General features: G+C 45.8%; 1 protein-coding gene across 1 annotated transcript; it reads left to right on the forward strand.

Annotated features, from left to right (window-relative positions):
- The first annotated feature begins 580 nt into the window (after positions 1–580).
- On the forward strand, positions 581–26,348 carry SLC49A3 (solute carrier family 49 member 3). Its single transcript, XM_056514096.1, has 10 exons — positions 581–732; positions 9,674–9,832; positions 10,683–10,902; positions 16,477–16,553; positions 16,671–16,808; positions 17,372–17,488; positions 19,030–19,182; positions 21,028–21,185; positions 22,223–22,335; positions 23,776–26,348. Exons 1-10 carry the CDS (start codon positions 604–606, stop codon positions 23,928–23,930), a joined length of 1,419 nt encoding a protein of 472 aa, XP_056370071.1. The 5' UTR covers positions 581–603; the 3' UTR covers positions 23,931–26,348.
- The last annotated feature ends 1,218 nt before the right edge of the window (positions 26,349–27,566 follow it).

The following is a 27,566-nucleotide window of genomic DNA, read 5'->3' on the forward strand; positions in this document are numbered from 1 at the left end:
CCCCGTGTACTCCTTTGCATTTTTTCCCTTGTGGAGTTTTTGCGGGTAGGAGGTAATATCCAGTGGGGTGCCTCTTATGGGGGAAAGAAAATGCTGCTGTCTGCAGCAAAACCAGTCATAAAAATCCATAACCAAACTATATATCCTGTGGCAGATAGACCCCTGTGGATCTTACCATTCTCCCCTCATTCTCCACTAGTCCTTCTTCTACTCCAGTAAGCGATCACCGCTCGGACAGGGCTGGTCCCTGCTGACGGTCCCTGCAGCAGCCGCCCGGGGCTGCCCGCAGGCGAGAGCTGACGGTGACTGCGACGGGAACGCGCAGCCCTCAGCGGGCAGTGGGGATGGTGGCGACGCCGATGTTTCTTTAACGAGCAGGAGACGCGTCTCCTGGGCAGGGCGGCCCCCTTTGGGCGCCCCTCAGCAGACCGGTGCGGAGCAGAGGCGGCTCCGCGGCGAAGGGCGGGCGCTCGGCCCGGCGCGGCTCCGCAGCCAGGGCGCGTCCGCAGCGCAGCCCCAGCCGGGCCGGGGCCGCCCCGGGGAGGCCGGGCAGGGCGGCGGGGCGGGGCCGGACGGGGCAGAGCCGAGCCGCGCCGAGCCGCGATGGAGGGCGCCGAGGCGGCCAGCCTGCTGGGGGAGCGCAGCCCGGAGCCGCCGGGCCGCTTCAAGGCGTACCGGCGGCGCTGGTTCCTGCTGGCCGTCGTGTGCCTGCTGAACTGCTCCAACGCCATGGTGAGTGCGGCCGGCGCTCCCCCGCGGACAGCCGCTCCCGCAGCCGGCCTGGCGCCGGCACCTCCTCCGGGGTGGTGGGCGAGGGGAGCCCCGGGTGCCCGAGCAGCAGGGGGGGCGCAGGCAGGCAGGGCGCGCTGCCCTCCCCTGCCGCTCGCCGTGCCGCAGGTCTGCAGAGCAGCTCTGCCTGCTGCGGCTGCTGCTGCTGCTGCTGCGGAGGGAGGAGGGCTGACATGGCTCGCCAGAGCCAAAACCACCTCCTGTTTCTTCCTAGAAGCAGCCAGGCAATCCTTAGGGCTCTGCCCCAGTGCCCTGTCTCAGATCCACCCCCTCATCCTTGGAGCACCGGGACTCGGTTGAACGCGCACAGTTCTGAGAAGCGTCAGCCTGGCCGTGCCTTATGGACGGAATAAGCGGCTTTTACTTTGGAACTTTGTCGTTCTATTATGACCTCGGCCTTCACGCTTTCATTTCTGACCGGGGGGATCCGGGACACCGAGGGGCGGTGACGGGGGAAGGGCAGGATGGGGCGGGAGGGTGTGTGATCTCCAGGAGCACAGCAGGAAGTACCGTAGCGTCAAGTCAGACTGGGATGAAGCAAACTGTGTCCTGGAGCACAGCAAAAGTTGATGCCGAGTCCACTTCGTAAGCCATGGGGAGACAGAGAGAGTATTCATTGTCTGTGAGGGTCACATGTTCCTAGCCTAAGAATAACAGAGCAGTGTTGAAACGCCGTGGGAGAGGAACAGCCGCATTGCTGCCCTGTGACAGCAGATTTATCTGGTCAGGAAAAGAAGGAAGCTTCCTTTCAGAGTCTGTTTCATATACAGAACACTATAGGAGTAATTCTGCATTAAACAGATGGTTGTATGAACTTCTTTTTGCTTACTCTTACTTCCTTGTTCTGAGAGACTTGGAAAAATTGAATGCCAGATCATACCCCACCTGTTGAACAGATTTAAATTAAGTTCAGTAGTTACAGAGATAAACCCATAAAGTTTCATGTTATCAAGGCTTAGTGTATTAAAAAGAAGTCCAGATCTTTGCTCATCAAGTCATTGAGGACATTGTTGATAATTATCAGACTGATGTAGAATTATTCATGTTCTTGAGGATTACCAAGATGTGAATGCAGGCTGTCTGGCAGACAAGATCAGGCACTGCAACCTGCAAACATTTAAATGCTTTGAAGGAAGATTAGATATTCATGATGCAAGAGTGCTGGAATAAAGAAATGGAAAAACTTAGTGAGAATTTAGCTGTATATGAAAAAAAATGCACTTTCTCAATGGAAAATCAGTATATCCTTTAAGAGTGTAAAAAAGCATACTGCAGAAAAGCCCTGCTGTTTGCTTGCCGTTAAATTGGCACAGCAGAAAGAACATTATGTGACAAGAAATAAACCCAAACTGATACAAGTGAACAGTGACAGCATGGGTGAAGGAAACTGTACCAAGCCTTTTCCAGAGTCTTGTCAGATTTTGACTTTGCTGAAACCTTAAAAGTGAAAATGGTGAGTTTCTTAGATCATTTCAGTACCTCTACAAGTATTACTATGTCCTCTGTGTTGCTGAAAACTTTGTAGCCCTGGAAGATTGGCCTGTTCTGTCTTCCTTGTATTTTGACAATTTCCTGACTACCACAGTATCATTTTTCCATGGTGTGAACTTAGGCCAGAACTTTATGACTTCAAGACTGGGTGCCTAATAAATATCCTAGCGTAGAATTACTGTTTCTAAGCCATTGCAAAGATCTGGAATGGCAACTATGCTGACATATAAAGTTGTAAGCAAACATTTCCTGATGCTAAAGTTTATCCTAAAAGTTCTTGATAAAAATTGCATTAAAGTGTTCGGAGTTGTTGAAAGTCCATGAAATCAAAGTGGTTGGTTGCATTTAAAAGTTCCAGATGAAAATTAATTTACCAATTCTGTGGTGTGAAAAATTGCCCTGCAAGTTAAGATGTGTCAATTCCTGTGCAGATGTTGCATGCAACATTGTTCTGTGTACACCTGTGTCAGGCTGCAAATGCATATAGGAGGAACACATAACTTTAGAATTTTCTGACTTGCACCTCATTTGTTGGACCAGGCTTCCAGAATGTTGCCTTGTATTCCTCACTCTTGTCCATATACATTCAGTTTTCTATTAGTGGTCTTGGGTGGCACAAACACCAGCAATCAGGAGACAGTATTGAGTTGGGGAGACTTTGACTGTCATGAAGACAAGGTAGAAGCAACTGCAGAACAGCACATTTGGTCATGCAGCAGGGGCAGTCTGAGAAAGGAGTATTTCTTAATCTGTTTTAGAGTGTTATTGGGCAAAGGCAGACCAGACCATGTGGTGATTAAAGGGACACTCTTCCCTATATCCTCCTGCTCCACTTCAGCATATGAAATCCTTTCATTAACTGGAGCAGAGTGGGGTTAACATGATATAGAAGCTTTCACACCAACAATAAATAGCCCCTTACTTGTGCTTCCATTACTGATCTGAGTTTAAAAGCCTCTGTCTCTCCCTGCTGTACAAAGTGGGTACTACCTTAGCAGGAATTTGTTCTCATTTCCTCAGTAGGGCTACTCTGGGAATTCCTAGCTGACAATGTAGTGTAAGAAACTCCTGCCTTATCTTAAGAAGGCTGTAAGCAGACATCAGCATAATATACTTGCTATACTTGCTGCCTGAAGTTGTGGGCAGCGAGGATGTTCTGACCACAGCTAAGCTTAGATGATTTTTCCCCAGCTGTCCCTTGCAGCATGGCTGATGAGGGAATGACATAGGTGACATAACTCTGCCTGTGGTTTCTCCCCGGCTTTGTTTTGCCAGACTTAATGCTGTGGTTTTGAGTGTGATTTTTTTTCATCTGAAGGCTTAATGTTTAAGAGTATTCATGGTGTGCTTGCAGCTGCTGTAGCACATAGCTCCTTTCTTTATTCCTCCTTCCTGTGAAGTTGAACAGGTAGGAACTTTGTGTTTCATAGGATGAACTTTCTTTTGCCCTAGCAGTGGGGACACAGAAAATGACAGAAGAATGAAACTGAGAGTGTTCTGTGTTCAGCAGCATGACCAAGCTGGGGAGGAGCAGGGGAGCAGAGGGTTGGAGCTTACTCACGCTTGGCCAAGTGGCTCCTGACTCACCAGCTGGAGGACTTACACCACCACTCAGTGTACTTGGGAGAGGATGGAGAGCTGCACGAGTGGAGCCTGGCATGCTCCAGGGCAGGGCGCACACGCTCCTCACCCACACCTGTCTGCTCCAGCAGTACCCCTGCAGATACGCATGCGCACACAGCAGCTGCTCTTTATTCCTGCTACTTCTCCTAAGAGCTGTAGAGACTAAGAGACATCTTGCCAAGGATCTGGTGTTTTCTGAAGATCATGCCACTCTCCTAATGTCCTAGACTACTGTGTCAGCATGGGTGCCTTCAGCTGAGCACTGGGGCTGTTTGCTTCCAAACTGTGTGGCCCTTTTGATCTTGAAGATGAGGACTCTGATGTAAAGGCTTCATTATCCAGTCGCAGGGGAGACAGACAGCATCCATGTCACAGAATGAGTTCTTACATCACCTTGTAAGCAGTGTTCAGGTGCATGAAAGAAAGCTTGCTGGAGTTGGCAGAATTGCTATAGGCAAAGCCCATGTGGGGACTAGCGAGCTGTGCCAGTGTCTGTTACGAAGCAGAAGTTCCCATTTCATGCAAGACAGCTCCCTTGGTTTCTCCTTTTAAAACTGTGCATAAAAGGTACTGCAGGGGCATTTCTAGAGTCTAGTCAGCTATACAGTATGCCAGCAAATGAAAAGCACTCCATATATATCCTTGCTACCTGATACCACCACTGACATGGCAAAGTGTCCTGATTCCTACCCTGCCCGATTGCATATGTTTGCCTTTCTACAAATATTTTTCTTTCCACTTTTAGAATCTTGATTTGTTCATGAGGAAAGTAGGCACTGATTACCAGCTTGTCTTTTGTGATGAATGTGTTTGGCACTGCTTCTGGCTGTGCCTGGTTGTATGGGTGATGCATCAATGTATCATTGCTGCATTTTGAGCACCAAAAGTCTCACATCTGTCATACATGCTGCCTTCTACAGCTCACATGTGTTGCTTACATGCAGTCCTTCCTTCAGCCACCACCTTGTTACCATTGCAGATAGAATGCTGGTGTCTCACAGCCTACCAATAACCTCCTGCAGAAGTGGGAGGAAGGACAAACACTGGGCCCCCTTGGAATGAGTAGAGGGAAACCAGATCCTGCAGGTGAAATAGGTCCTAGAGAGTCCGTGTGGGAGTGGAAACACTGAAGGCAATAGGGTGGATGAACTGAACCAGGAGAAGATGGAGTTATAGGGGGAATGAGTGCAGGAGGAAAACAAAAGGAGTTAGGCCGATTCTGAGGGGAAGAAATCAGGATACATGTCTGAAAATTAGCTAAGGGTTTACAAGGATATCAGAAAGGGCAACAGAAAGACTTACAAATGGGAGTCAAGATGAGAACAGCTGTAACCTGTTTTGATTACAGGAATGCCCATGCAGGCCTGCGGTTGTCAAGGATCATGATCATAGAATCATGGAATTATGTGGGTTAGAAGGGACATTAAAAATCACCTAGTTCCACCCCTATGCCATGAGCATAGACACCTTCCACTAGACCAAGCTGTTTATCCAGCCTGACCTTGAACACCTCCAGACATGGAGAGTCCATAACCTCTCTGTGCAACCTGTTCTAGTGCCTCACTATCCTTACAGTATATTTCCTAATATCTAATCTAAATCTACCCTCCCTGATTTTAAGGCCATTCCCCGTGGTTCTACCACTACATGCCTGTGAAAAGTCCCTCTCCATCTTTCTTTTCAGCCACCTTTAATGGAGATTAAGTCTTGATTAATGGAGAAGGGACCAAGCAGTCCTGGGAGGTGCAGGAGAATTAATGTCAGTTAGAAGAAGACTAAAGCAGAGGGCAAGAGAGCTGAAAGTTGAGCCAGTACCATTCCCAACATCCCAAGCATTAGAGTGTCAGAGCCCTGGCCCTGGGGCAGGCTTTATTGTTAGAGAAGATGTGGAGGGGGCCCTCTTGTAACTGAGGATGTGACTCTGGGTGGAAAACATTTCTCTTTTTTTCCTATTGTTGGGGCATGGCTCCCCAGTCAGCCAGCTGTGTGCAGTGGGAGTTACAGCTGTACGCCAGTGCAAGCTGGAACAGGCTTATGGGATCATCAGAGGCCCTTCTGTCCTCTTCCTCAGCTGCTGAGCACAGTTTTTGTAGTGAAGAATGTGTGCTGAGGTATGTCTTCCAGATCAGACTAGCATGCACTGAAGCTTTTGCTGTCTTTAAACCTAGAAACTACAGTGAGATTAACATGTTTCTAAGGCTTGAGTTCAGAAGAAGAGTGTAGGAACTAAAATTCCTGCCTTTGGAGAAGAAATAGTGTCTGTTATTATGCTGGCCATTCCAACATCCTGCTAGATGCATATCTGAAAGGAGGAAAAAGTCTCTATCATATGCTGAAAGAGCAAAAACCATGATCTAAAACATCAGTGAAATAACCAATGGTATTGGGTTATACTACAGGAGGAGCTGTAATTTGAAAATAACTAATGCAAAATCTGTGAGACAATGCTTTGGAAGTGACAGGGGATTGAACTCACAAACTCATTGTGGCTTTTTGGCTTGCAAAGGCAAGAGTCCCTGTGATTTAGTGGCTCTGCATGGGCTTCCATGTAAATCTTGATTAACTGCAATGGCCCAGAAAGTGAACTGCTGCTGACTTCCATCATCATCCACTCCAACTTGTGCCAAGTTAAAAATTTTGTCAAAGTTTGCCGGGACGTTTTCATTAATTGTAGCACTGGCAGGGCTTTGAAGAGACTTAAGGTGGAGTAGTGAAAATTGCTTGTCAGCATCACAGCCAGGAATTGACATTGTGTAACAAGGGCTCATCTTGATGCCTTCTGTAGTTCACACTGAGGCTCTGGTTTTGTGTGGCCTCTCAGGCAATGGAGCTGCGTGCATCTTCACCACACCACAAGGGTGTATTTCCACAAAGTGAAGCTTGAGCAGGGACTGAAAATTGCAAGGACTTCACAACCCTTCAAGGACAGAGGTGTCTCTCTGTTTCTCCTTCTTTTATCTGTCCCAGAAGCAATAAGCTTCTGAGGTCTGACACCCTTGAGCCCCACATGTTCTCTCTCCCCTTGCATCTCACTATGATCTACAGTGGTAAGCTTTGATACGGGCCATTCAATTAAGACTTGGACCTCATGATTCTTGTGGGGCATTTCCAACTCAGAATATTCTGTCCTTCTGTGATTCTGTGGTTTAGGTGTGCCAAAGATGAAGACAATGGCCCTTGGGGAGTGGTGGAGGGCGGAACCTCTCTCTGTCTGTATTCTGCATCTTTAGGAGCTTACAGGACTTTGACCTCACCAAGAGAGAGCTGCATCTTCTTTACCTGTCTTACCTGAGGGGGCCTTACCTCAGGGCAGCCCCTGTGTAAGTACCAGCCTTGGCAATGCAAAGTTTCAGAAAAAGATGTTGGATTAGGACTCCAGCTTCCAGCAGAAGAGCTTATTAACTACTATGGCTGGAGTTAGCATGACTGGGAAAACCAAAAGCAGAAGGTGGCATACTGACTGTGTATTTCCCTGTGTAGGCAAAACTCCACAATGCTGCCTCTTTGTCACAGTAGCATTTGGTGACTTCTTTGACTCTAGTTTCACCTTGAGCTCCATTGCCCAGTTCTGAATTTCTTTGTTAGAGCAACACATGGTAAACAATGAAACATACTTTTCCTCTCCAGAGCTATAAATAAACACACTTGCTATTTTGAAGGACAAGCTCAGTCTGTGAAAAACTGCAACTTTCCACTCCCCATGCTCTCACGCAGATATACTAGGACTGGAGCTCTTGCTCAGAATGGGAATATGGGGCAGCCCCTATGCTTGGTGTTCTGCAAGAAACGGTTTTACTAGATCTAATGGAATAGTGCCAGTGCTCGATCCCAGGTCACCTAGATGCATTCCGTCACTGAACAGAAAGTGCTGTGCTCTGGCTTGTGGCATCACTCTCCCACTTATGTAATCCATGGTTGAGTGTGGTGTGAAGAGGAGCAGGAGGGGTGGAAAATGTACCTGAAGCTGGCTTACAAAATGTATCATCTTTATAATTACACTGTTTCCTAGCAGAGTGTTTCATCACCACCACCCATACGTGGCAGGCGTTGAGGAACCCAGAAGTGCTATTGCTGGAAATACACAGCTGGGATTTGTTTAACAGCAGTTTAGCATATTGTAAGCAAACTAATGCTCATGCCTTAGTAATGCTTGTAACATCTAAGCAGTTACATTAGCATTAAACATTTAAAATCCCATCCCAGTCTGATGGAAGTCTGGAAAGTGACCTGGATTAGCCTCCTTGTCTAAGAGTACAGTTTCCTTCAGCACCTAGCATGTTCACTCACCTGACTGCAGAAGCTGAATAAATGCCAAATCCATCCCCTGCCAGAACTCTAAATGATGTCACATAGGTGTGTCTGAGCCCAGAATGCTGATGTGAGCTTTGAACTGAGTACAGGAGATACAGCATGGCAGCTCCTTTCGAAGAAGAAAGGGCTGATGTGAGGAGTCCTTGTAAGGCTGCTGAGAATATATTCAAAACTTCTGTTTTACTACCATTTCCCATTGCATCCCTGCTAGGCGAAAAGCTTAGCTAAAGAATGATTTGTATATGGCTATTTTCACACAGTGATTCTAGGGAGAAGAAAAGTCCATCTCCCCTTCTGCTTCTGTCTAATGTGGTAGTTTTTATGGTCCCTATCATGAAAGGAAAAAAAAACTCCAGGAACACTGGAAATAACAAGAAACAGTTTTTAAGAGCACACCTTCCTCTGAGGCTACCTAAGCCTTTTACAGTTACTCATAAACACCGCATCTGATGCTGGCTGCAAGTTGCAGGCTGTGAAGAGGAAGCTTGGGGTGACAGAGGGGAGTACCTGGAAAATGGCTGTAGTTGCAGTTCTTTTGTAGAAAGCTATAACTGAAGTTTTCATTCGCATTTCTGCAAACTCTATAACCTTGAGTATTCAGTAACAGCAAGGTCATCTTCTAACAGTGAGGTAGCCTGTAATCGACATTGAATGGTTGGGCCATTTGACAGGTTAGACCAGTCTTTTTCAAAAGCACAGGGATGCATCTTGGCAAAGAATCTACAGAAACATCCTCTAACTTGTATACCTCATTTTCTTACGTGGTTGTGATCTCAGAATCTGATTTTAGGATCAAGCTGTTCTCGTCATTCCCATAAGAAACTAGAAGCAGACAGGAACCATGAAATCACTGTCTAAAAAAAGTCTAGGGAGCTAGCTTTGTTCAGATATAGCACTGGAAGAAAAACGTGGATAGTTGTTGAAGAACCTCTTCTGTGTGTACCTCCACGGTAGGTAATTTTCTAACTGTTGAGCATGTCTAGGGAGTCAGGGAATAATGTATCTCTTGGCTGACACATAGTAAAGTTGTTCTTACAAGGCCACATCCAGGTGTTACTAATGGAACTGAAAATACCAAGTTACAGAGGATCTTAGCTGCCGGGATGAGGTGGCAGATTCTATTTTGTTTATGCTAACACAGACTGAGTCCATCTGGTTTCCATCAGGTAAGTAAGTGCATCAGGGCCAACATGTTCAACATGGGGACAGAAAAAGGTAATTGGAATTCTGCTTTTGCCAGCCTCCAGTATCAGTACTAGGGGATGAGGCAGTGAAATGTGTGGGGGGCTGTGGGCCAAGTAACTGCAGACACTGAGGGCTTGAACTTTTATTACCAGCCTTAACATCATAATTTCAAGGAGAGACTAAGACAGTGAGCCTCCTCACCTCTCAGTTTGAGGGGATGCTGAATTACTGTTCTGTTAGGGGTGCTTACCCATTTTTGGTCTTTGTTTTGCAGCTGTGGCTGACATTTGCTCCTGTGGCTGATAAGACAGCTGCTTACTTCCACATTTCCCTGGAGACAGTCAACTGGCTCTCAATGGTGTACCTCCTCATTTCTATCCCATTTGGCCTGGTGGCTACATGGGTCCTCGACAGCGTGGGGCTCCGCTGTGCCGTGAGTTGAAATGTTCTGTTCCTGTGAGGAAGTTTCATCTAGAGGTAGCTGTGGATGCACAAAGCAGTAATGTGGATACTTTGAATAGGAGTCTTGCCAAATGCTGCAGAGAATTAGCACGTTGAAAGGTCTATCCTAGTTCAGTAACATCCACTCTGGCAATGGTGGCAATGGTGGAGAGAGCAGTGGGAAAAACCAGAATAAAATTGCATGCTTGCTTTTCCCAGCTTTAGTTTTTGTTGTCTTAGCCAACTGACAGGGACAGATGCTGTGAGCTGATTCTGTGAAGAACTTCCTGTTATTGGGTCAGATTTGCTGTGGAAAAGTCTTAGCAGTACAATTTTTTTGTCATGGCTAGTTTAAGGAATAGCAGGACAGAGTGCAAGCAAGAGACTCCTGTCAGGTCAGAGCTTGTGGTCTCTACACAATTCCAGAATTGTGTTGTGAAATGCAGCACTGAAACACTAGCATGCTAATAGAATAGAAGAATATTTGCAGGATCCATAAGCTGAATGATTCATTGCCATGATCTTTGGATTGCCACAGCAAAATATGGGTGATGGTGCAAACTTGACAAGGTGTAATTAGTGAACATCAGATTTCTCATCAATGTGGCTCTTACGTGGGGCTGAGGCAGCCACCTTGCTCCCCAAGACACTCCCTAAGGAGGCAGTTGGATCAGGAGCATCTTGCAGCAGCCCAGAGGGGTGGGGATGGTCTGCAGGCAGTGATTACTAATACCCAATGTCTCCTGAAGTGCATTTGAGACCTTGCCCATGCTAATCTGTTGTATTAAGTTCTGCCCTTCAGGCTTCAGCATGCAAACCCTGTTTGTTTCTGCTCACTGCAGGTGGTGCTGAGTGCATGGCTAAACATGGTTGGTAGCATCACCAGGATGTTCAGCGTTCTGAAGTTCCTGAGCTTGGGGTCCCAGAGTTACTGGTACCTGTTTATTGGACAATGCCTCTGTGCATTAGCACAGCCTCTTATCATCTTCTCACCAACAAAGCTGGCCGCGCTATGGTTTCCAGACCACCAGAGAGCGACAGCAAATATGATTGCATCAATGTGTAAGTGACAGCTGCAAGGTAACACTGCTGCCTCACAGAACTTGCTAGCAATTTGATTGCCTTTCAGAGACAGCAGGCAGAGGAAGTCCTTTGTACTGCAGCCATTTGCCCTTGCAAATACAGCTCCACCCAAGAGTCTTGTAGTCATGTGCAACAAAACAGGTGAATAAGAAGTGGGTATAAGCCACCTAGACTCCTAAACTTCTTCCTTTCTTCCAAAGATTGGCATCTTTGCCTAAAGGTGTCTTAAATTGCATTGTAGTGCCCATGGTCACAGTTGCCAAATTCTGTAACTGGGTAAAGGTGAGATGAGGCTTCTGTGGCAATTTTGCTCACCAGTTCATCCAGTAGGAAGGCTGAGCACATACTTCTAATTGATATGTATGCACACACAGATAAAATATACTTGTCTGTCTGCACAAACATGTTGGGGATTCTAAATGGCAGGACTATCCATGCAGGAAGCACACCTGCCTTGCTAAGTGCCTGGAAGCTGGGCAACTGGAGGAGAGGCATCAGATAAGCTTGCTCTAATCACATTCCTCTCTTGGTTCCTCTGGGCACAAAGAGACAGGATACTCCACTTGATAGACCTGTTTCATCCCTTCATGTGACATTTTACCCAGCAGCCAGAAAAATCTCTTCTTCTTTTCTCCAAGGATTTGAGAGGTGCTCCAGAAACTGGGTTGGTTTACTGGCTCCAGCTGTGAAGTCTCATAGTACCTTAACATGTGTGGCAGCCCCATCTGTTCTTCCCTCAAAACAGCCGGTAGCTGCCTTCCCTCCCCATTGCCTCAAGCCCAAGGAAGGGTAAGGCATGGGGAAAGAAGAGCACCCCATGCAGCTTTTCCAATGCTGCTGCCAGACTAGAGCACAGGCACTGTTGTTTAGCAAGAAGGAATCTGTGGTGTCAGAATGAATAAATTATTTTTGCACTGCTTTTCCTAGAATGGGGTGGTTATGATGACTCACCTGGTTTTCCAGTGCTGAGACAGACCTTTGCCTCCCCTGCTGGAGAAGGAGCTCTGTCATCAGTGTGGCACGATACAAGCACTGCCAAGGAACCACTGGGTACTCCGTGCTTCACTGCCCTGAAGGACTGCAGCCTGCAAACAAAGTGCTCTTTTTAAGTGAGAGAGCAGCCAGAGAAGTTAAAGAGCATTTTGTTAAAGAGCATCCTCAGTCTTTAGAGATCCTAATGAATCTAACCATGGTGAAGAACAAACCTGAAGAGCAAGGAACAGTGGAATCCCAAGACCTAAAGCTTTCAGTGTCTGGCATGTTGGGATGTCAGAGTGCAGGCTGAATGGGCTGTGATTGTTGTCTGCTGCAACACCTGCATGTTGCTCTATGGAAGGCTTCCATTAATAATGCCTGGTTACATCCATAATGTCTTCTGTACAATATCAGGATCTCATTTCAAGAACATTTAAATACTGTCTGGAAAGAGCATCTACTGCAGTCCCAGTCATTTAATCCAGTGGTTAATTAGCTCATGGCAAATGTCAACATCCCAATACTCTTTATGCACCTTGTATTCAGTCTTGTCGCGCCTTTCTGTCAGGTAGTTATGGACAGAATCAGCTCTTCTTTTCTTTGTCTTGAAAGACTGAATGACTCCCACCCAGCCACTTTACAGCAAAATTTCCCTTTGCTTCTTCCCACTTGTCTCCATTCTTACTGTTGCTGATGTGAGCTTTTTGTGTCATCTTGCTCCAATTTATCAGTGCCCACTTCCTGTGTAATTAATGCTGAGCAGCACTCAGCGTTCCAGTACTGTCAGTATCAATCCTGCCTACAGAAACTGCCTCTGCAGCCTCCTGCTGTTTATGCCTATGGGTAGACTTCTCTGGGCTTTTGTGACAAATATGAACCTTACACCCAGGATCCTGCTGAGCAGCTGAAATTACTATGACTCAGCTGTCATAATGATTAATGACTCAGCTCCTGAGTGTTCTACTCTTCACTTGCAGAGACTTACTCAGAGAGAAGCAGTGCAGGGCCAAGAACTCATTCCCTGTGAAGATCACAAGAAATTCTCCTGTGTCAGAAGTAGAAGTTGTCTGAAGTGACCTCTGCTTCATCCATAGTAGTCTTCATTGACTGAGGTCTGTTGGGTTGTCATTTTCTGCACCCTGAAGTGTTTCAGTGCATTAGCATCACTGACCACAAAACACACAGCCCCACTGCAGAGTACTGCAAGCTACTCCACCAGGACCCCTGGATCATAATGTGTTGATTAACTCAGTGACCTCCTTTCTATTTATAATCTAGGCCATGTAATAGCTCTTCCCAGGAAAAGAAGGCAACTGAAACCATGGGATTACTCAGGTGGTCTCAGTCCTTTCAAGTTTAGCCCAGTTCTCACCTATACCTTTCCAACCCTGATCTACACTTTCTGGAACTGGTTCAGCATGTTGATAGTTCATGGAAACAGCTGACTAGTTTACAGGCAGTCCCCTACAATGTCCAGTTGCATTTTATCCCAACAGAGAAGAAGTCATCCATCTCCTTGGAAACTGCTGTTTACTTGTTTCCATGTACTTAGAAGCAGGTAATATTTCACCAGCATCATAAAGTAGTACTTTCCCAAGCACAGAATAGAAATGCTGCAGTTGTGTGCTATAGGACTATTAATGATGTTTCAGCATCAAGGGTGGAAAGCAGCTTTTGGGATCATCTTGTCCAACCCCCTGCTTAACCAGGGTTGTCTAGACCAGGTTGCCCAGGTTTATGTTGAGTCAGGTTTTGGTTATCTCCAGGTATGGAGGTGTACCAGCTTCTCTGAGCATCTTGTTTCAGTGCTGGACAGCTACCACAGTAAAGCAGTTTATATTCAGGTAGAGTTTCCTGTGTTACGCTTTGTTCATCGAGGTTCCATCTTTATAACTGCTGATCAATGTTCTTTTCTCCAGGCTAAACAGTGTTAGCTGTCCCAGCCTCCGTAGGTATGGGGTGTTCTAGACTTTTAATCATGTCTTTGGCCCTTGACTGGACTTGCTCCACTAACTTGGTACCTTGTATTGAGGAGCCCAGTATTTGACTTGGCACTCTAGGTTTATCACCAGGGCTTCACAGAGGAGATCATGATCTTCCACCTGCTTCTGCTGATACAGCCCAGCATGCTAATTGGGTACCTTTCTGCAAGGGTGCACTGCTGGCTTATAGTCAACTTGCAGGGCCCCACATCCTTCCCTGCAAAATTGCTTTCCAGCAGCTTCTCCAGGCTGATCAGTCCCAGCTCTCTTAGTGTCTCCTTACATGACAGAAGCTCCAGTCCCCCAATCATCTTTTCTATTTTCTGGACCAGTAAATTCAAGTTTCCCTCACTGGGAACCTGAGAACTGCTCACAATTCTCCAGATGTGGGCTTGCTAGTGCTGAGAGGAGGGTAAAGACCAGCTCCCACTGACAGCACTGCCTAATGCTGAGTCCAGGATTGTAGTGGCTTGCTTTTCTTTATCAGAAGGCTGTGTTGCTGGCTCATAGTCAAGTTGGTGTCCACAAGGACACCCTACCCACTCCTCCTCTGATCCTTCTCTGCAGAGCTGCTTTCCATTTGGTGAGTCTCAAAGGGGTACTGGTGAATGAGTTATTGTTCTTCCCCACATGCAGCATATTATATTTCCTTTAGTCAAACTTCACAAGGTTCCCCTCTGCCTTTTCTCCAATCTGTTGCAGTGCCTCTGAGTGACAGCATGGCCATCTCTTCTGCAAGTCACTCCTCCCAGTGTCACATCATCTGCAAACTAGCTGTGAGTGCACTCTGTCCTGTCATCCAGGTAAACTGTATGGCCCCAGTATCAACCCCTGGGCTGCATCAGTGATGATGGGCGTCCAGCTAGTCTTCATGTCAGTGATCACAATCCTCTGGGCCCAGCCATTCAGCTGGATTTCAGTTCATCTCACTGTTCACTTGTTTAGAGAGTACTTCATCAGCTTGTCTGCAAGGTTGTTATGGAGACAACAGTGTCAACTGCTCTTTCCTCATCCATCCAGCAGTTGTTTCATTGCACAAAGCTACCAGGTTAGTTAAGCATTTTTCCTTTTCACCTTGTCTTTCATGTGCCTGGAAATGGTGGCATGGATTGATTGTTCCATGACCTTCCTAGGGAACAAAGTAAGACTGAAAGGCCTGAAGTTCCCTGGATTCTCCTTCTTGTTCTTCTTGAAGATGGGAGTGATGTTTGCTCTCTTTCAGTCCTCAGGAGTCTCTTGGAATTGCTGTGGCCTTTTAAAGGTAACCAGAAATGGCCCTGCAATGGTAACAATCTGTTGCTTCAGTGCTGATGTGTCCTATCAGTCCCATGGCTGGCTTATTTAATGTTCTCTAACCTAGACTTTCTCCATTGAGGGTAAATCCTCATTGCTTCAAACTTTACCTCTGGTCTCAGAGCTGAAGGTCAGTTTTATCAATCATGGAAGAGGTGAAGAAGGCACCTTGATGTTTTTTGTGTCCTTTATCACTGAGTCTCCTGCCTCATCCAGCAACAGGCCCAAGGGTGCCTTTCCCATTGCCCTTCACCAGATTCATCAGGCTGGCTTTGCCTTTCTTAACTCCATCCCTGCACACTAGTAGAAAAGCAGCTTTACTTTTATGACTATTTGAAAAATGCTGCCTTAACATTAAAAAATTGTCACCTGCAATTTTGGATATTCCCAAGTGGAGTCTCAAGAATGCTGCTTCACACACTGTTCATCTCCAGTCCCATAATAATGCAACTGCCTCCTGTGCAAATTCTGCAAGATTCTCTGCTGGCATGTAAATTTTGTAGCTGATAGCAAAGATCAACTTGTATACCTGCCTGGCCTTTGCAAAGGAAGTATAAAGGCTTGAAAGGCCTCAGGAATGACCTAGTGTCACTTTAGAGTGCTGTTCATGGTCTTTTGCAGAGAAAAGTAATGGCATCCTGGTAACCCTCATAAAGAGCATTGCCAGCAGCTTGAGGGAGGTCGCCTGTCCACATCTGAAGAGCTGTGTTTCGTTGTAGATTCCTGTATATAAGAAGGACATGGACATATTAGTGTAAGTGCAGTTAAGCCACTAAGACAATTAAGGGAAAGGAGCATCTGTCATGGCAGCAGAGACTAAGAGCACTGTGGCTGTTCCCCCTTGAGCAGGAGAATCCTCTACACAATGTATACATGCCCAATGGCATAGAGGAATGCAGAAGGAAAAAAACCTCTGTAACTCCTGCTGTGTAACACCAGGATAGATTATATGGATTCGCTCATTTAAATTTTGTGTTTCAGCTTGACCTTTACTGAGACAGCTTTGTGAGAGTGAAAACATCAAAGTCCAGAGTTGAAAAATATTTTACAGGAGTTAGAAGTTGAAGAGAGATGGTTTTATAGAATGGATTTCATGGGGGTGAGACAACAGATATGGCAGAGTAAGACCACACAGTCAGCTTCTCCTAATGTTCCCCTCCTGGTTCTCCCTCTATATGCCTTATTTAGTCCATGTTCATTACAGTGCTGCACACTGCAGCTGTGGTAGTGGCAGGCAATAGGGGTGAATACATGATTCTGACTGCTAGCATGAAAAAAATGTTTCTCTTCTATTTCCTTCCAGCCAATCCCTTGGGCATTCTTATAGCAAACTTGTTGTCGCCTGCACTAGTTCCTGAAGGAAAGCACATTCCATTGATGGTAAATGAAAACTGCTTTAATCAGTCAGCTGGGCTGATTTGGTTCCAGCTGATTTATTTGTTTGGAGGTAGTGGAGCTGGAAAGACTGGTAACTTGTCTTGTCCTTCTGTTGTGTAGCTGGGTATTTATGCTGTCCCAGCAGTAACAGCCTGTGCTCTAGCAACTCTGGGGATTCATGAGAAGGTCCCGCCAACACCTCCGTCAGCCAGTGCCACTAACTCCAACTCACAGCCATTCTTCACAGGACTCAAAATGGTAAGTGTTACAGCATAGGACTGCCATGCTGGAGTAAGGGATGCAGCCCTGCAAGACAGGGATATACTAAATGATCTGCTTATGAAGCAGACTCTGAATGCCACTCCCCCAAACCTCCCATGGAAAGCCCCTTAAAGGAGATCAGGATCCATTCCTTCCTCAGGGAGTGGAAGATGTTCACAGCAAAGCTGCAAGAGATGCTATCTGACCATTCAACTGTGGGCTGGCAGCCATTCACATAGCTCAAATAGGAAGACTTGGGCTTATCCAAGAGGAGCACACAACCTGAGTCTTCTGAACAGGTGCAGTAACAGTAGGATAGCACATGGCAAAGTAAAGGAAGAATTTGAGCACTGAAGAGTTCCTTCCTCCCTCCAGGGTCCCCATTGTAACTTGTCCTCTGGATGAACTGACAGGACAAAGCCATACTTTTGTCAATGATCATGGGGTTACCTTGTCAACATTTTCAACTGAGGAGTCAGAGCCACTGACCCTCAAGTCTGCTGCAATAGCCAGGCCTTTTTCCTCCTCCATTTATTTATATTAACTTCTTTTTTTTTTAGCTCCTGAGAAACAAGCCATACATAATCCTGGCAGTGTGTTTTGGAGGAGGAATTGGGATGTTCACCTGTTTTTCAGCTCTGCTAGAACAGATCCTTTGTGAAAAGGGGTATTCAAATGTGAGTCTTCTTCCTTTTCTCCCCATTGTCCACATTGTCTATAATACAATCAAATTGATTTTCCCTCATAAAGGACTGAGAGCAAAATGAAGACAACTGAATATGCTGCACTCTCGTATCTCATTTGCTTATGTTATCTAATGTAGATTAATCCAGAACACAATCAAACTCTTAGTATAATAGATGACCTGCATTTTCATCATTTTCATTATTGCCTGTGGCCAGCTCCCATTTGCAAATGAAATTTTTTTTAGGAAAAAAGAATGTTGTGGTTTTCCTAAGCCACTCCAGAGCATTGCTGTCTATGTAGCCTTCTGTCAGCTACTCCAGAGTAGAATGGGGCCCAGGCAGGCCCTGGAGGGAAGCTGAAGACCAGCTGATGCAAGCACCTTTTCCTCTTTGCACAGATTTCATGAAGACAGGGCAGCAGAAGAGGTCAGTGACAGCTGTTTCTTCATCCTTCTCATGACACCAGCAGGTGCTGCTTTCACAGTTCAGCACAGTATGTGCACAGCTGGTTCCTGCTGCTCTCTCCCTCCTGCTTATTAGGAGGTCCCCCGAGTTCAGGTGTTTCCTCTCAGCAGGCTGCACTTCAGTCCTGATGTTTGTACTGACATGGAGGTCCTCTTAAAACATCTCTCCAGCTTTATGTATGCACATTTACATGTTTGGTCTCTGTCCACTCCCTCTTCTGCTCCCAGATCTGATATCTGGCTCAGGGCTCCATAGCCAGATCACATTTTGCACACTCCATTGGCTTTTGACTGGAAACCTCTTAAACTTTGCAGCCTTGCTTTCTGTGCATCATGATTTTGTCTCTGTGTGACTGGCTTATCCTGGCCCTTTAGCCCAGAGAAGCTATTCCATAGAACCTTTCCTTCCAATGTCCCTGAGGATCCTGAAGATGTTTTTCCAATTTTTTTAAAAGCTTCTCTGCTTTCAGGATTGCTGTCTGCGTTTGAATTCTTATGGAGCTGAAGAAGTGCTACAAGCAAAGGGCAATCACTGCAGGCAACAGAGCATGTACCCTATCCTAGCCATTGCTCACTGCCTCTCTAATTAGACTTTGACAAAGCTGGTGTTTCCTCTAACATGCTTTAGGTATGCCAGTGCAGGTCCCTGGTAAGAAAAGGCTTAGGAGGATAATTACAGATATCAGCAGGGCCCAAGGCAGTTGGGCCTGTTGCCACTAGTGTGGACAAAGCACCTGATTGCCCCTGGAAGAGGCCAGTGGCTCCAGGCTGGAATATTTAATGCCAGGGAACTGCTGTTGCTCTGCATCCAGCCTCCATGACAGGTTTACAGAGACTTGTCATCCTTTTCGAGTCCTGTCACCCTGCTGTCCCCACACACTTGTAGAAGCACCTGGACTCTGTCATTTGCTACTCAGAGCCCTGTGAAGGCCTCAGCTACTGCAGTGGGCAAGGAAGCATTTCCTACCTCAGTAAGTGAACCACTGGTAGCTGGCAGATGGGTCAGTGACGTTAAAATCTCTTTCCTAACTGCTCTAGTTTCTCATTATTTGTTCTTCTGCCCTCCAGGATTTTGCTGGCCTGAATGGTGCACTGTTCACAGTCTGTGGCTTGTTGGGTGCTTTCCTGCTAGGCATGTATGTTGACCGGACAAGGAAGTTCATAGAGTCCACCAAGATTAGTTTCTGTCTGAGTGCACTTGCCAGCATCATGTTCGCAGTGGTGAGTTCTCCCTTGCATTGTGCCATTCCCATGTGCTTATTTCTGTTGCCATCTGATAAATCATCAACTTAAACCAAGGTCGTTTGATGTCATAGTGTTTATTAAGCCCTGTGTTATGCTTTGGGATTATCTCTTTGGGCTAGGAATGTTTTAAAGAAAAACCCTTTACTGAGGATTTGACAGTCAAATCCTGTGACTGTGGAGCCTGAGAGACTGATCTAGGATATAGAAAAATAGGCATAATTTGACTTCCCTATACTGGATCACCATGTTTACTTACTAACTCCAAAGACCATTCTTTAAAAACAAAAAAATCAAACAAACAAACAAAAACCAAAAAAAACAAAAAAAAAAAAGGGAATTGCTAAGTATTTGTATCACCAAAATGAACAAGAATGTCATGTTTTTCCAACACCTGCTTTTAACAGTGGTGAGTGTCAGGGTTGTAACATTAGTGAAAAGAACCTAGTTATATTAGAGTTCTGAAGCACCTCCTTGAGGGGGACAAGAGAGGCAGAAGAGAACACTTGGATTCAGGCAGGAGAGGAATGCACAACCTGGACACTTTACACCCATGGGGCCAGGGTACAAATACTGCACTCAAGCACAGCCATTGCCAATGGGAGCCATCACACAGCAGGAATCTGAGGAATCTGATCATGACACACAGCACTGCAGAGGACCCGGAATGGTGCAGGTTTCTGCTTTCCCAGCAGTCTTATGCTGTGTGTTTCTCTTCTGTGACAAAAGATCCAGACTTTCTCTAGAGGGTGATCATACCTTTCTTGGGGCCAAGACCCCAGAGATGGTAGCTCCATTTGGAAGAGACAGACAAATGCAATGCTTTTGTCAGTGTAGGACAAGGTGCCTAAAGCACACCTTGCATTTTCCCTTTCATATTCTGGCATTTGTTTTGAGGATGATCTGAATACAAATCAGCTTGCCTGGACTCAGGTAAAGCAGTGAGTAGGCCGGAGGCTGTGTTAGGAGCAACAAGCAAACCTATTCCTCCTTCCCTTCCCTCCTTCATCCCATACAAATGAACTGTTAGTTCAAAGTAGTAGAAGAAAAATCACTCATTCAAATCCGTTTGATCCCTTTGCGCTTTGAACTCAGATTCCAGACACAGAGTCTTCCTTGACTTAACCAGTTTAGCTGGCCAGGTTTGCTGCCATGCCAGGACAGACACCTCGTGTTCCTCTGTGGGAATTCATTGCATGGATAAAGAAGGAGGTACCAGCAGCACAGTACTTCATCTTTAGTAACACTAGTTGGACAAGGTCATGCTCTTTCCTCCAGAGTTAGGGACAAGGCTATTCTAGGCACTAAACTAATCTCCAGGTTTTGTAAATATTTCAGGTGGTTTTTTGTTTGCTTTTTTGCTTGGGTCTTTTGATGTTAAAATCCCAGTGTTACGAACACGTGTCTGATTTTCCGTATCACTGAGCTGCAGCAATCCAGAATTCTCACAAGTAACCTAATGCAAACATCATTTCCAAAATGTTACTTTGCTTTGGGACAAAGGTGTGTGTTACACTTTGCTCTAGAGAGATGTTGAACATACTCCTGGTAAGTTACTGACCAGTCAAATTACTGTAGTACAACCACATCAGTGCTCTTCAGGTAATTCTGCTGATCCTCTCCTTACTTCAGTTCAACAGATAGCTCTCCATTTTGTAGCCTTTTGTTGATTCTAGAGGGTTGAAAGTAAAATTTATTTCAGGAAAAAGTAGGGACTATACTGGTGAGTCACCCCCTGAGACTTCCTGCAGGTTAAAGGTTCAGAGACTTTCTGCACAACAGTGCTGACATTGAGACTTTGGTGTTGTTTTTTTTTGCCTGCAGATTTCTCGGTTCAGACATCAGGCCATCATGTTGGCCATCACAAGTTCTCTCTTTGGTTTCTTTGGTTTTGCCATCTACCCCATTGCCATGGAGCTGGCTGTGGAGTGCTCCTACCCTGTAGGAGAGGGCACATCTACAGGCCTGATTTTTGTTGCAAGGTAAGAAGGCAGATTAAATCCAATTGACAGATGAGCTTGGATTCCAAGACTCATACACACACAAGGGTGTGGTTACAGATAGAGAAGAGCATAGATATTAGTGCTTGCCATCCTGCTGAATGTCTTTCTGGTGTCTGCACATGCCCCTGGGGGAGCTGGCTGGATGGACCATAGAGTTGAAGAGCTAAATGTTTTAGAAGAGGGAGGACCATGTGGAAGAGGTGCAAGAAAAGCAAGGAGGAAGATGAAGGTCTCCCTTGGTTGGCACAAATCATAATTTAACCATGTCCAGCAACACCTGATTTTGAAGCAGATGGGGGCTGCATGCCTGAGAGAGGCAACCATTCCCACAGCAATACAGGGATGAGTCAGTTCCCTGTGCTCTGTTGAGGGAGACGGGGCTCATCAATCCCTGAGGGACAGTGACCATCCTTCCAGTTACCAATTTACCTGCCTAGGCCTGGCTCTGGACTTCAGCAGGAATCATTTGCTGGAGCTCTAAGCACTGACACCAGTGATCTGATGCCATGTGTTTGTGTCAGGTGGAGGTGCAGCAGCAAGAAACATCAGTGAGGGCATCAGACACTGCCTTTGAAGGCTGTTGTCTCTCACTGGTTGTGAACTTAGTGACTGCTGCTAGCCAGCTCTGAATGAGGAGGAAGCTGAAGCCATAGCCTTTTTTGCATCCTCAGTCCTGCAGTGAGAAGTGTTTCCAAGTCTCTGCCCACCGAATATACCTCAGCTTTTTGACAGATGTAGTTCAACACCTGCTCACCTTCAGAGGGAGTATATAGTGATCCTGCCACACTGGCCCTGTGTCTGGAGTTGACCTGGACCCCCTGTGGGCCAGAACCAGTTATCCAAATACCTGGCCCAGAGGAATCCAGCAGTAGCTTTCTCTGCTAGAACGACCGTGCTCCAGAAAGAGGCATCATTCTCTTCCAGCTGAGGAAAGTGACTTGTCTGCAGCACTGGCACCTCTGGCAAGTAACACAACTGCATGTTATGTAGTAACATAACATAACTTCTCCCCACAGCCAGATTGAGGGTGTGATTTTAATGATTCTTCTACAAGCTCTCACCGTCCGTGTTTCTGAGGATCCATTCTCCACCTGTGCCCTTGACCAGGATGGAGCCCTGGACTGGACAAGTAAGTATGTCTTTGGGAAGTTATGCTGGACACTTGGTTGCACCCCATGTTGCACCCCACTCTCCCTCAGGTCTCAGTGTGAGGAACCCTGCAAGTCTGATTCCTATTGCAGCATATCTTCTTTCCGAACCTGATGGTGCACTCCTTGCTACTCCTGCTAAACTGATTCTGCAAGATTGACGTGGAAAGAACTCTTAAGGTGCCATGAATGCCACTGCTGGCTCTGGGCTAGAATTTTTCTTGCAGTCACCCTTGCAGAGACTTGAGTTTCATAGAGCTAGAATGCGGGTGTTCTGAGGGGAAGAGACAGTCCACGAAGCATAACCAGGGCTGGTTTTCATATCAGAGGCCAAGGTCGTGAATGCTTTGACTGAAAACTACATCCCTTTCTTCTACATACACAGCTTCATGTGTTTGTGACATACTCATACAGCTTTGTTCTGACTTAGTCCAGATTTCCCTTCCTTTCCTAGATGGTCAGAAGAGACAGCAACTGAGATGAACAGGAGCACATAAGTGTTTTCAGTGCAGGCTGAACCCTAGTCTTGATCTCTCAACTGGTTCATGTTTATGTAATACTGACATCTGGGGACACCGTAAGCAAAGGCTGACCATCACCTATTAAATGTATCCTGCTTGGCTGAGCAGAAACTCTCCAAAATAAGGTCTACTGGCTGTAAGGGTTCAAGGCTTCATAATAGCTGTCCCCGAAAAGCAATTTGACTGCTTTATCTCTGAAAGCTTGCAATTTGCTCTTTAATCAGATCAGAGCTAGATATTGGGATTAGGTACCCATTCCTATTCCTTTCGTGGTCTGATTCATACAGGAAAACCTGTGGAGAAAGGGATGAAGATGTTCATTTGGGACACTGGTGAAATTAGAACTGCTTCCAAGCTTTGTTACATAGTCTCCTAGATACACTATTTCTTTCCCTTCAGAAAAGATTCTTTAAACACAAATTTGTTGTTAATAAAAGTTCATGTTTAGTGAATTTTTCTACACTTTGCTCTCAGATGATACAACAAGAAGCACTACCTGTGAGGACCTGTTCCCTTGTGGAATTCAAGTGATTTGATTCAATCTTTTTTGTAATGTTTTTCACCCCCCCCAAAAAACACAAATGTGTATGTTTACAGAGAAACACAGACTCCTACAAGTACAATGTGTGCACTGGTGTGAGACCTCCAACCTGGGGGGTCATGTAGGACACAGTGTTTTGGAAGCCTTCCACATTTTACCTAAATACTCTTCCTATGCCTGTGTTAGGTAAAGCAAGATCTGTCTGTTACCAAACTGGTAATGTCCCACTGTGCTCTGCACCCTGTCCTCAGGGGTATCCCTTGGGAGGAGGTTAGACAGGATGTGCTGTTTTGACGTGTATATTTCTGCATCCATGGGGATGTCTGGATTTGCTGCCTAAAAGTGTATCTCTCTCACAGCTCCAGTACTAGTGCTGGCTGGCCTCTGCAGTGGGATGGCTTGCTTCTACGTCATCTTCTTCCACACTGACTACAAGCGGCTCCATGCTGAGATAATCAGTGCTGATTTGGCCAAGGCAGAAGATGCAGCAACAGCACATGTTCCTGAGTCCTAAACAGGGCAAAAAGAGGATGCCAAGAATCAAGGACTCAGAGGACCAATCCTGAGCTGGTACACTGAGATATCCGTGTCATGTTACACAAAAAGCAAGGACTAGAGCAAATAGCACCTTTGCAGTGCATCTCTCAGTCTTCTGTTTTTTTGGGGATCTGGGCTGTTAAGAATGGCTGTCCTGCCAGAAAGGTCAAAGTGGCAATGGACAATTATGCACTAGAATTTTTTATGCACTATGAACTAGAGTTTTTGGCTGACTTGATTCAAGCTAAAGAAATGTCACAGTGGAGGGTAGCATATTTCAGCCATTTTTAAATTCTAATGTACATGGATCAAGGGTGAAGATTTCAGAGAGATGGAAGCTGTGCCTACCACAAACCTAGTGGAAAACTTCTATTTAGGGACTGTGGTACAGCATAACCACTCAAGTTGGAGCTAACTGTGCCTTTTAGCTAAAGGGCAGTAGAACCTAGAGCATCCTTTCATTCCAGTGGGGATATGTATGTATGTGATCTGTAAATACAAGTCTGTTACAGTGAGTCACTTTGTCTTCTACAAGAAAAGCCTTGCCTGAAGTTCTGTCTATAAAAAAAAATATCAGGAAGCAGCAAAAGTTAAATACAGCAGCATTTCTCACCCCTCTGATTCCTTGCTAAATGCTGAGACATTAAGGATTAGCTTGTTTTACTTGGGATTCTGTTTCTTCACCTCTCTTGCAATTTCAGTGGTTTAAGTTTTCTACAAGAAGATGAACCTGCTGGTTTAGTCTTAGACCAATGTGATGCTCTCCTATAGAGCATCACTCTTTGGGCAATGACACCGTAGTGTCATTGGTGGGAGCTGGCAGAAGAACTGACAAAGGCGACACTTTAATGTAGGGACTTGTCATAAGTTTCTGCAAGTAAGAGGGTGTCCTAGTTTGAAGGACAGGGGTCTGCCAAGAAAGGCAGAATTTTTCCTTTTAAACAGAGACCCGAATTCCACTCCCCCCAAAATATTATAAACGTTTGAATCAAGGACTCTGAGGCAGAGATAAGGGGGTAGGAATAACAGCTCTTTTACTAATATATCCAACTGTACCAGCAGAAACAACAGCAGTTGTTAAAATTACTAACAAAACAGAACAGATTACTCGGTTCCAGTCCTTTCTTTAGCTGTGAGCACGCTCTCTCTCGGCGGGAGCGGAGGCGGGAAGGGGCGGCCGCGGCCGCGCCGGTCTCAGGGGGGAGCGGCTGGAGCGGGCAGATGCAGGGTTCGGGTTCTGGTGCTCAGCTGTGTCCGCAGAGGCTGGAGGCTGGAGCAGGGCAGATGCAGGGCAGGTGATCGCAGAGGGTCTGGCTCTCCTGCCTTCGGCCGCGTGGCTCCAAGACCGAGAGGATCCTCCTCCCCGCCCCCGGAAACACGAGTCCCCTCCGGAAGCATGAGAGCCCCTCTCCAAGCCGATCCCACCTACCCCTTTTGTCCAGAGCCCGCAAAGATCCGCGGTGTATGCGGCAGCTCCATTGGCATGACAATGGGAAAAATTCTTTAAATTGACACAGCAATAGGAAAAACACTCAACCCCCAACAGAGGGGTTTGGGGAGGAGACCAAGTAAAAAACAATGTCAACACTTTCCACGATCCATCTCTGAAACTGACATCTGTTCTTTAGTGTTAGATGAGAAGGAAAGTGACACAAAAGATCCCATTTGGAGTTCAGTTACACTGACAATTACAATGGATATGACTGGATTTTTCATTTTGCAGTACTTCCACAGCAGTGTAATGTCTTGCTCTGCAGTTCAGGTCTAGGTGTACTACATGAGAAATTCTTACTTTATAACACTTATGTGGTAAAAAACTTTAGATTGTTGGGATTTTGTGATGCTTCCTGGTATATATATACTTAAAGGGAATCTGAGTGTTTGCTGATAAAGGGACCTTGATGCAAATTGAACCTGTGACTAGCTTTATCCGGTCCATCTAGATGATCCCAATACCAAGAGCACACTGTCCCTGAGGAACACTGTACAAAGGAGCTCTCTCAGTGCCTGAATTCTCTTCCCCATTAGCAACTGGAAGGCTCTCCCTTTGTAAAACACCTGTTTGCATCCTTCTAAGGCGCCTGCGCATTCCCACAGCTCCAGCCTTGCTACGACTTGTAAACACTGATGTTTGTCAAAAGGAGCAGGAAAGAAGTCTGAAACCAAAGTGAAACAAGATTGTTTAAACCTGTCAGAGGAATGAGATTAGCCATCTTTTGCAAAACTAGCCAGTTCTGCAGCCCTGGAACTAACACACCAAACAGATTAATGCCAAATTTACCTGCCATTTCTGAATTCCACTGTACTGGGAAGCAACAAGCACTTGATACTTATAATTTTATAGATTTACAGATGTTTATGTTTCTTAATAAAGGATGGTTTAAGAAAAGATTAACCTCTTCTTGCTGTATCAATCTTTAAAAAAATATTTTATAGATGCAAGGGCGTGTCGGGTCTGCTGTGCAGCACAAAGCAAAGGCCCTTGTGTTTGCTAGATGTCATCAACAAGTTAATGTATGACAATGTGTGAAATATAATCTCAGATATTTTAAATTACCATGTGAATTTAGCTGTAGGTTAAACTACAGATAGCTCTGTTTTGAAGGATAGGTTGAAAGGAGTAAGGAAATACTGCTAGCAATTGTCTCCAAAACCGCTGTTGCCCCAGCAACTCCAAAAGTCTGCCTTGCACCAGCTAAGACTAATCTTTATCCAAGCACATAAAAGAGATTCTCTAAAGGGGAGACTTTTCTCTTTACTAATGCATGAAACATAGAGGTGTGTGAGGCTCTTTCTGGATTGCTAATGAGTAGTTGCTTCCTCCCTGATTTGTCATACCCTGACAGCATGCCATAAAAGCATGATGGCACTGCCAGCAGTGCAGCCAGGCAGCTCACACAGGTACCTACTTTGCACCATCAGCTGTTCCTGCTGGCTTGGCTAACTTCACATTTTGTGTTTAGAACAAAAGAGGCCTGACTGTCTGTGCTAGTCTGCAATTACTACCACAGCTGAAGTAGACTTTCTGCTTGTACTTTTCAAGATTGTATAACTCATCTATCTCACAGCTCACTTATACAGATGTGCCTTTCCCAGGAAAAGCTATGGAAAAAGTAAAGCTGAAATCTTATCAGAAGAGAAGGCTTTTGATGTTAAGGCATGGGCCAGGTATGCCGGGGACCCATATCCTTTTCCTGCCAAAGGAGTGGCCTTCCATGATCCCAGCAGAGACTTCTACAATTAGGTCTGTAGGTGTCACTGGAAAACTGCAGAAAGCCTCATGCAAAGGTGAATGGTCCTGGCTGTGGCTGGGTCTCACTAGAGCCCTTCTGTTTTTGTGAAGTCAAAGGAAAGGAGATGGGACAGTCATGTTACTGGTCCCATCACAGCAGTAGAAAAGAGAGAAGCCCTCTGAAACAGGCAGGGATACACAATCTGCTTGTGGCTATTATCTGTGGTCACAATGCAATGCAGCCTCTCCCTACAGCAATTCTGTCTGGGTGGGGACAGCAGACACCACCAGGATAGATAGGGTAGATCTCAAATTGCAGGAAAAGACACATTTTTCCTGGGGCAGGGACAGGCAGCACACTACGTGCAGAACGTGCTCAGG

The sequence above is a fragment of the Oenanthe melanoleuca genome, chromosome Z (assembly GCF_029582105.1).
Source record: "Oenanthe melanoleuca isolate GR-GAL-2019-014 chromosome Z, OMel1.0, whole genome shotgun sequence".
In the NCBI taxonomy this organism is placed as follows: domain Eukaryota; kingdom Metazoa; phylum Chordata; class Aves; order Passeriformes; family Muscicapidae; genus Oenanthe; species Oenanthe melanoleuca.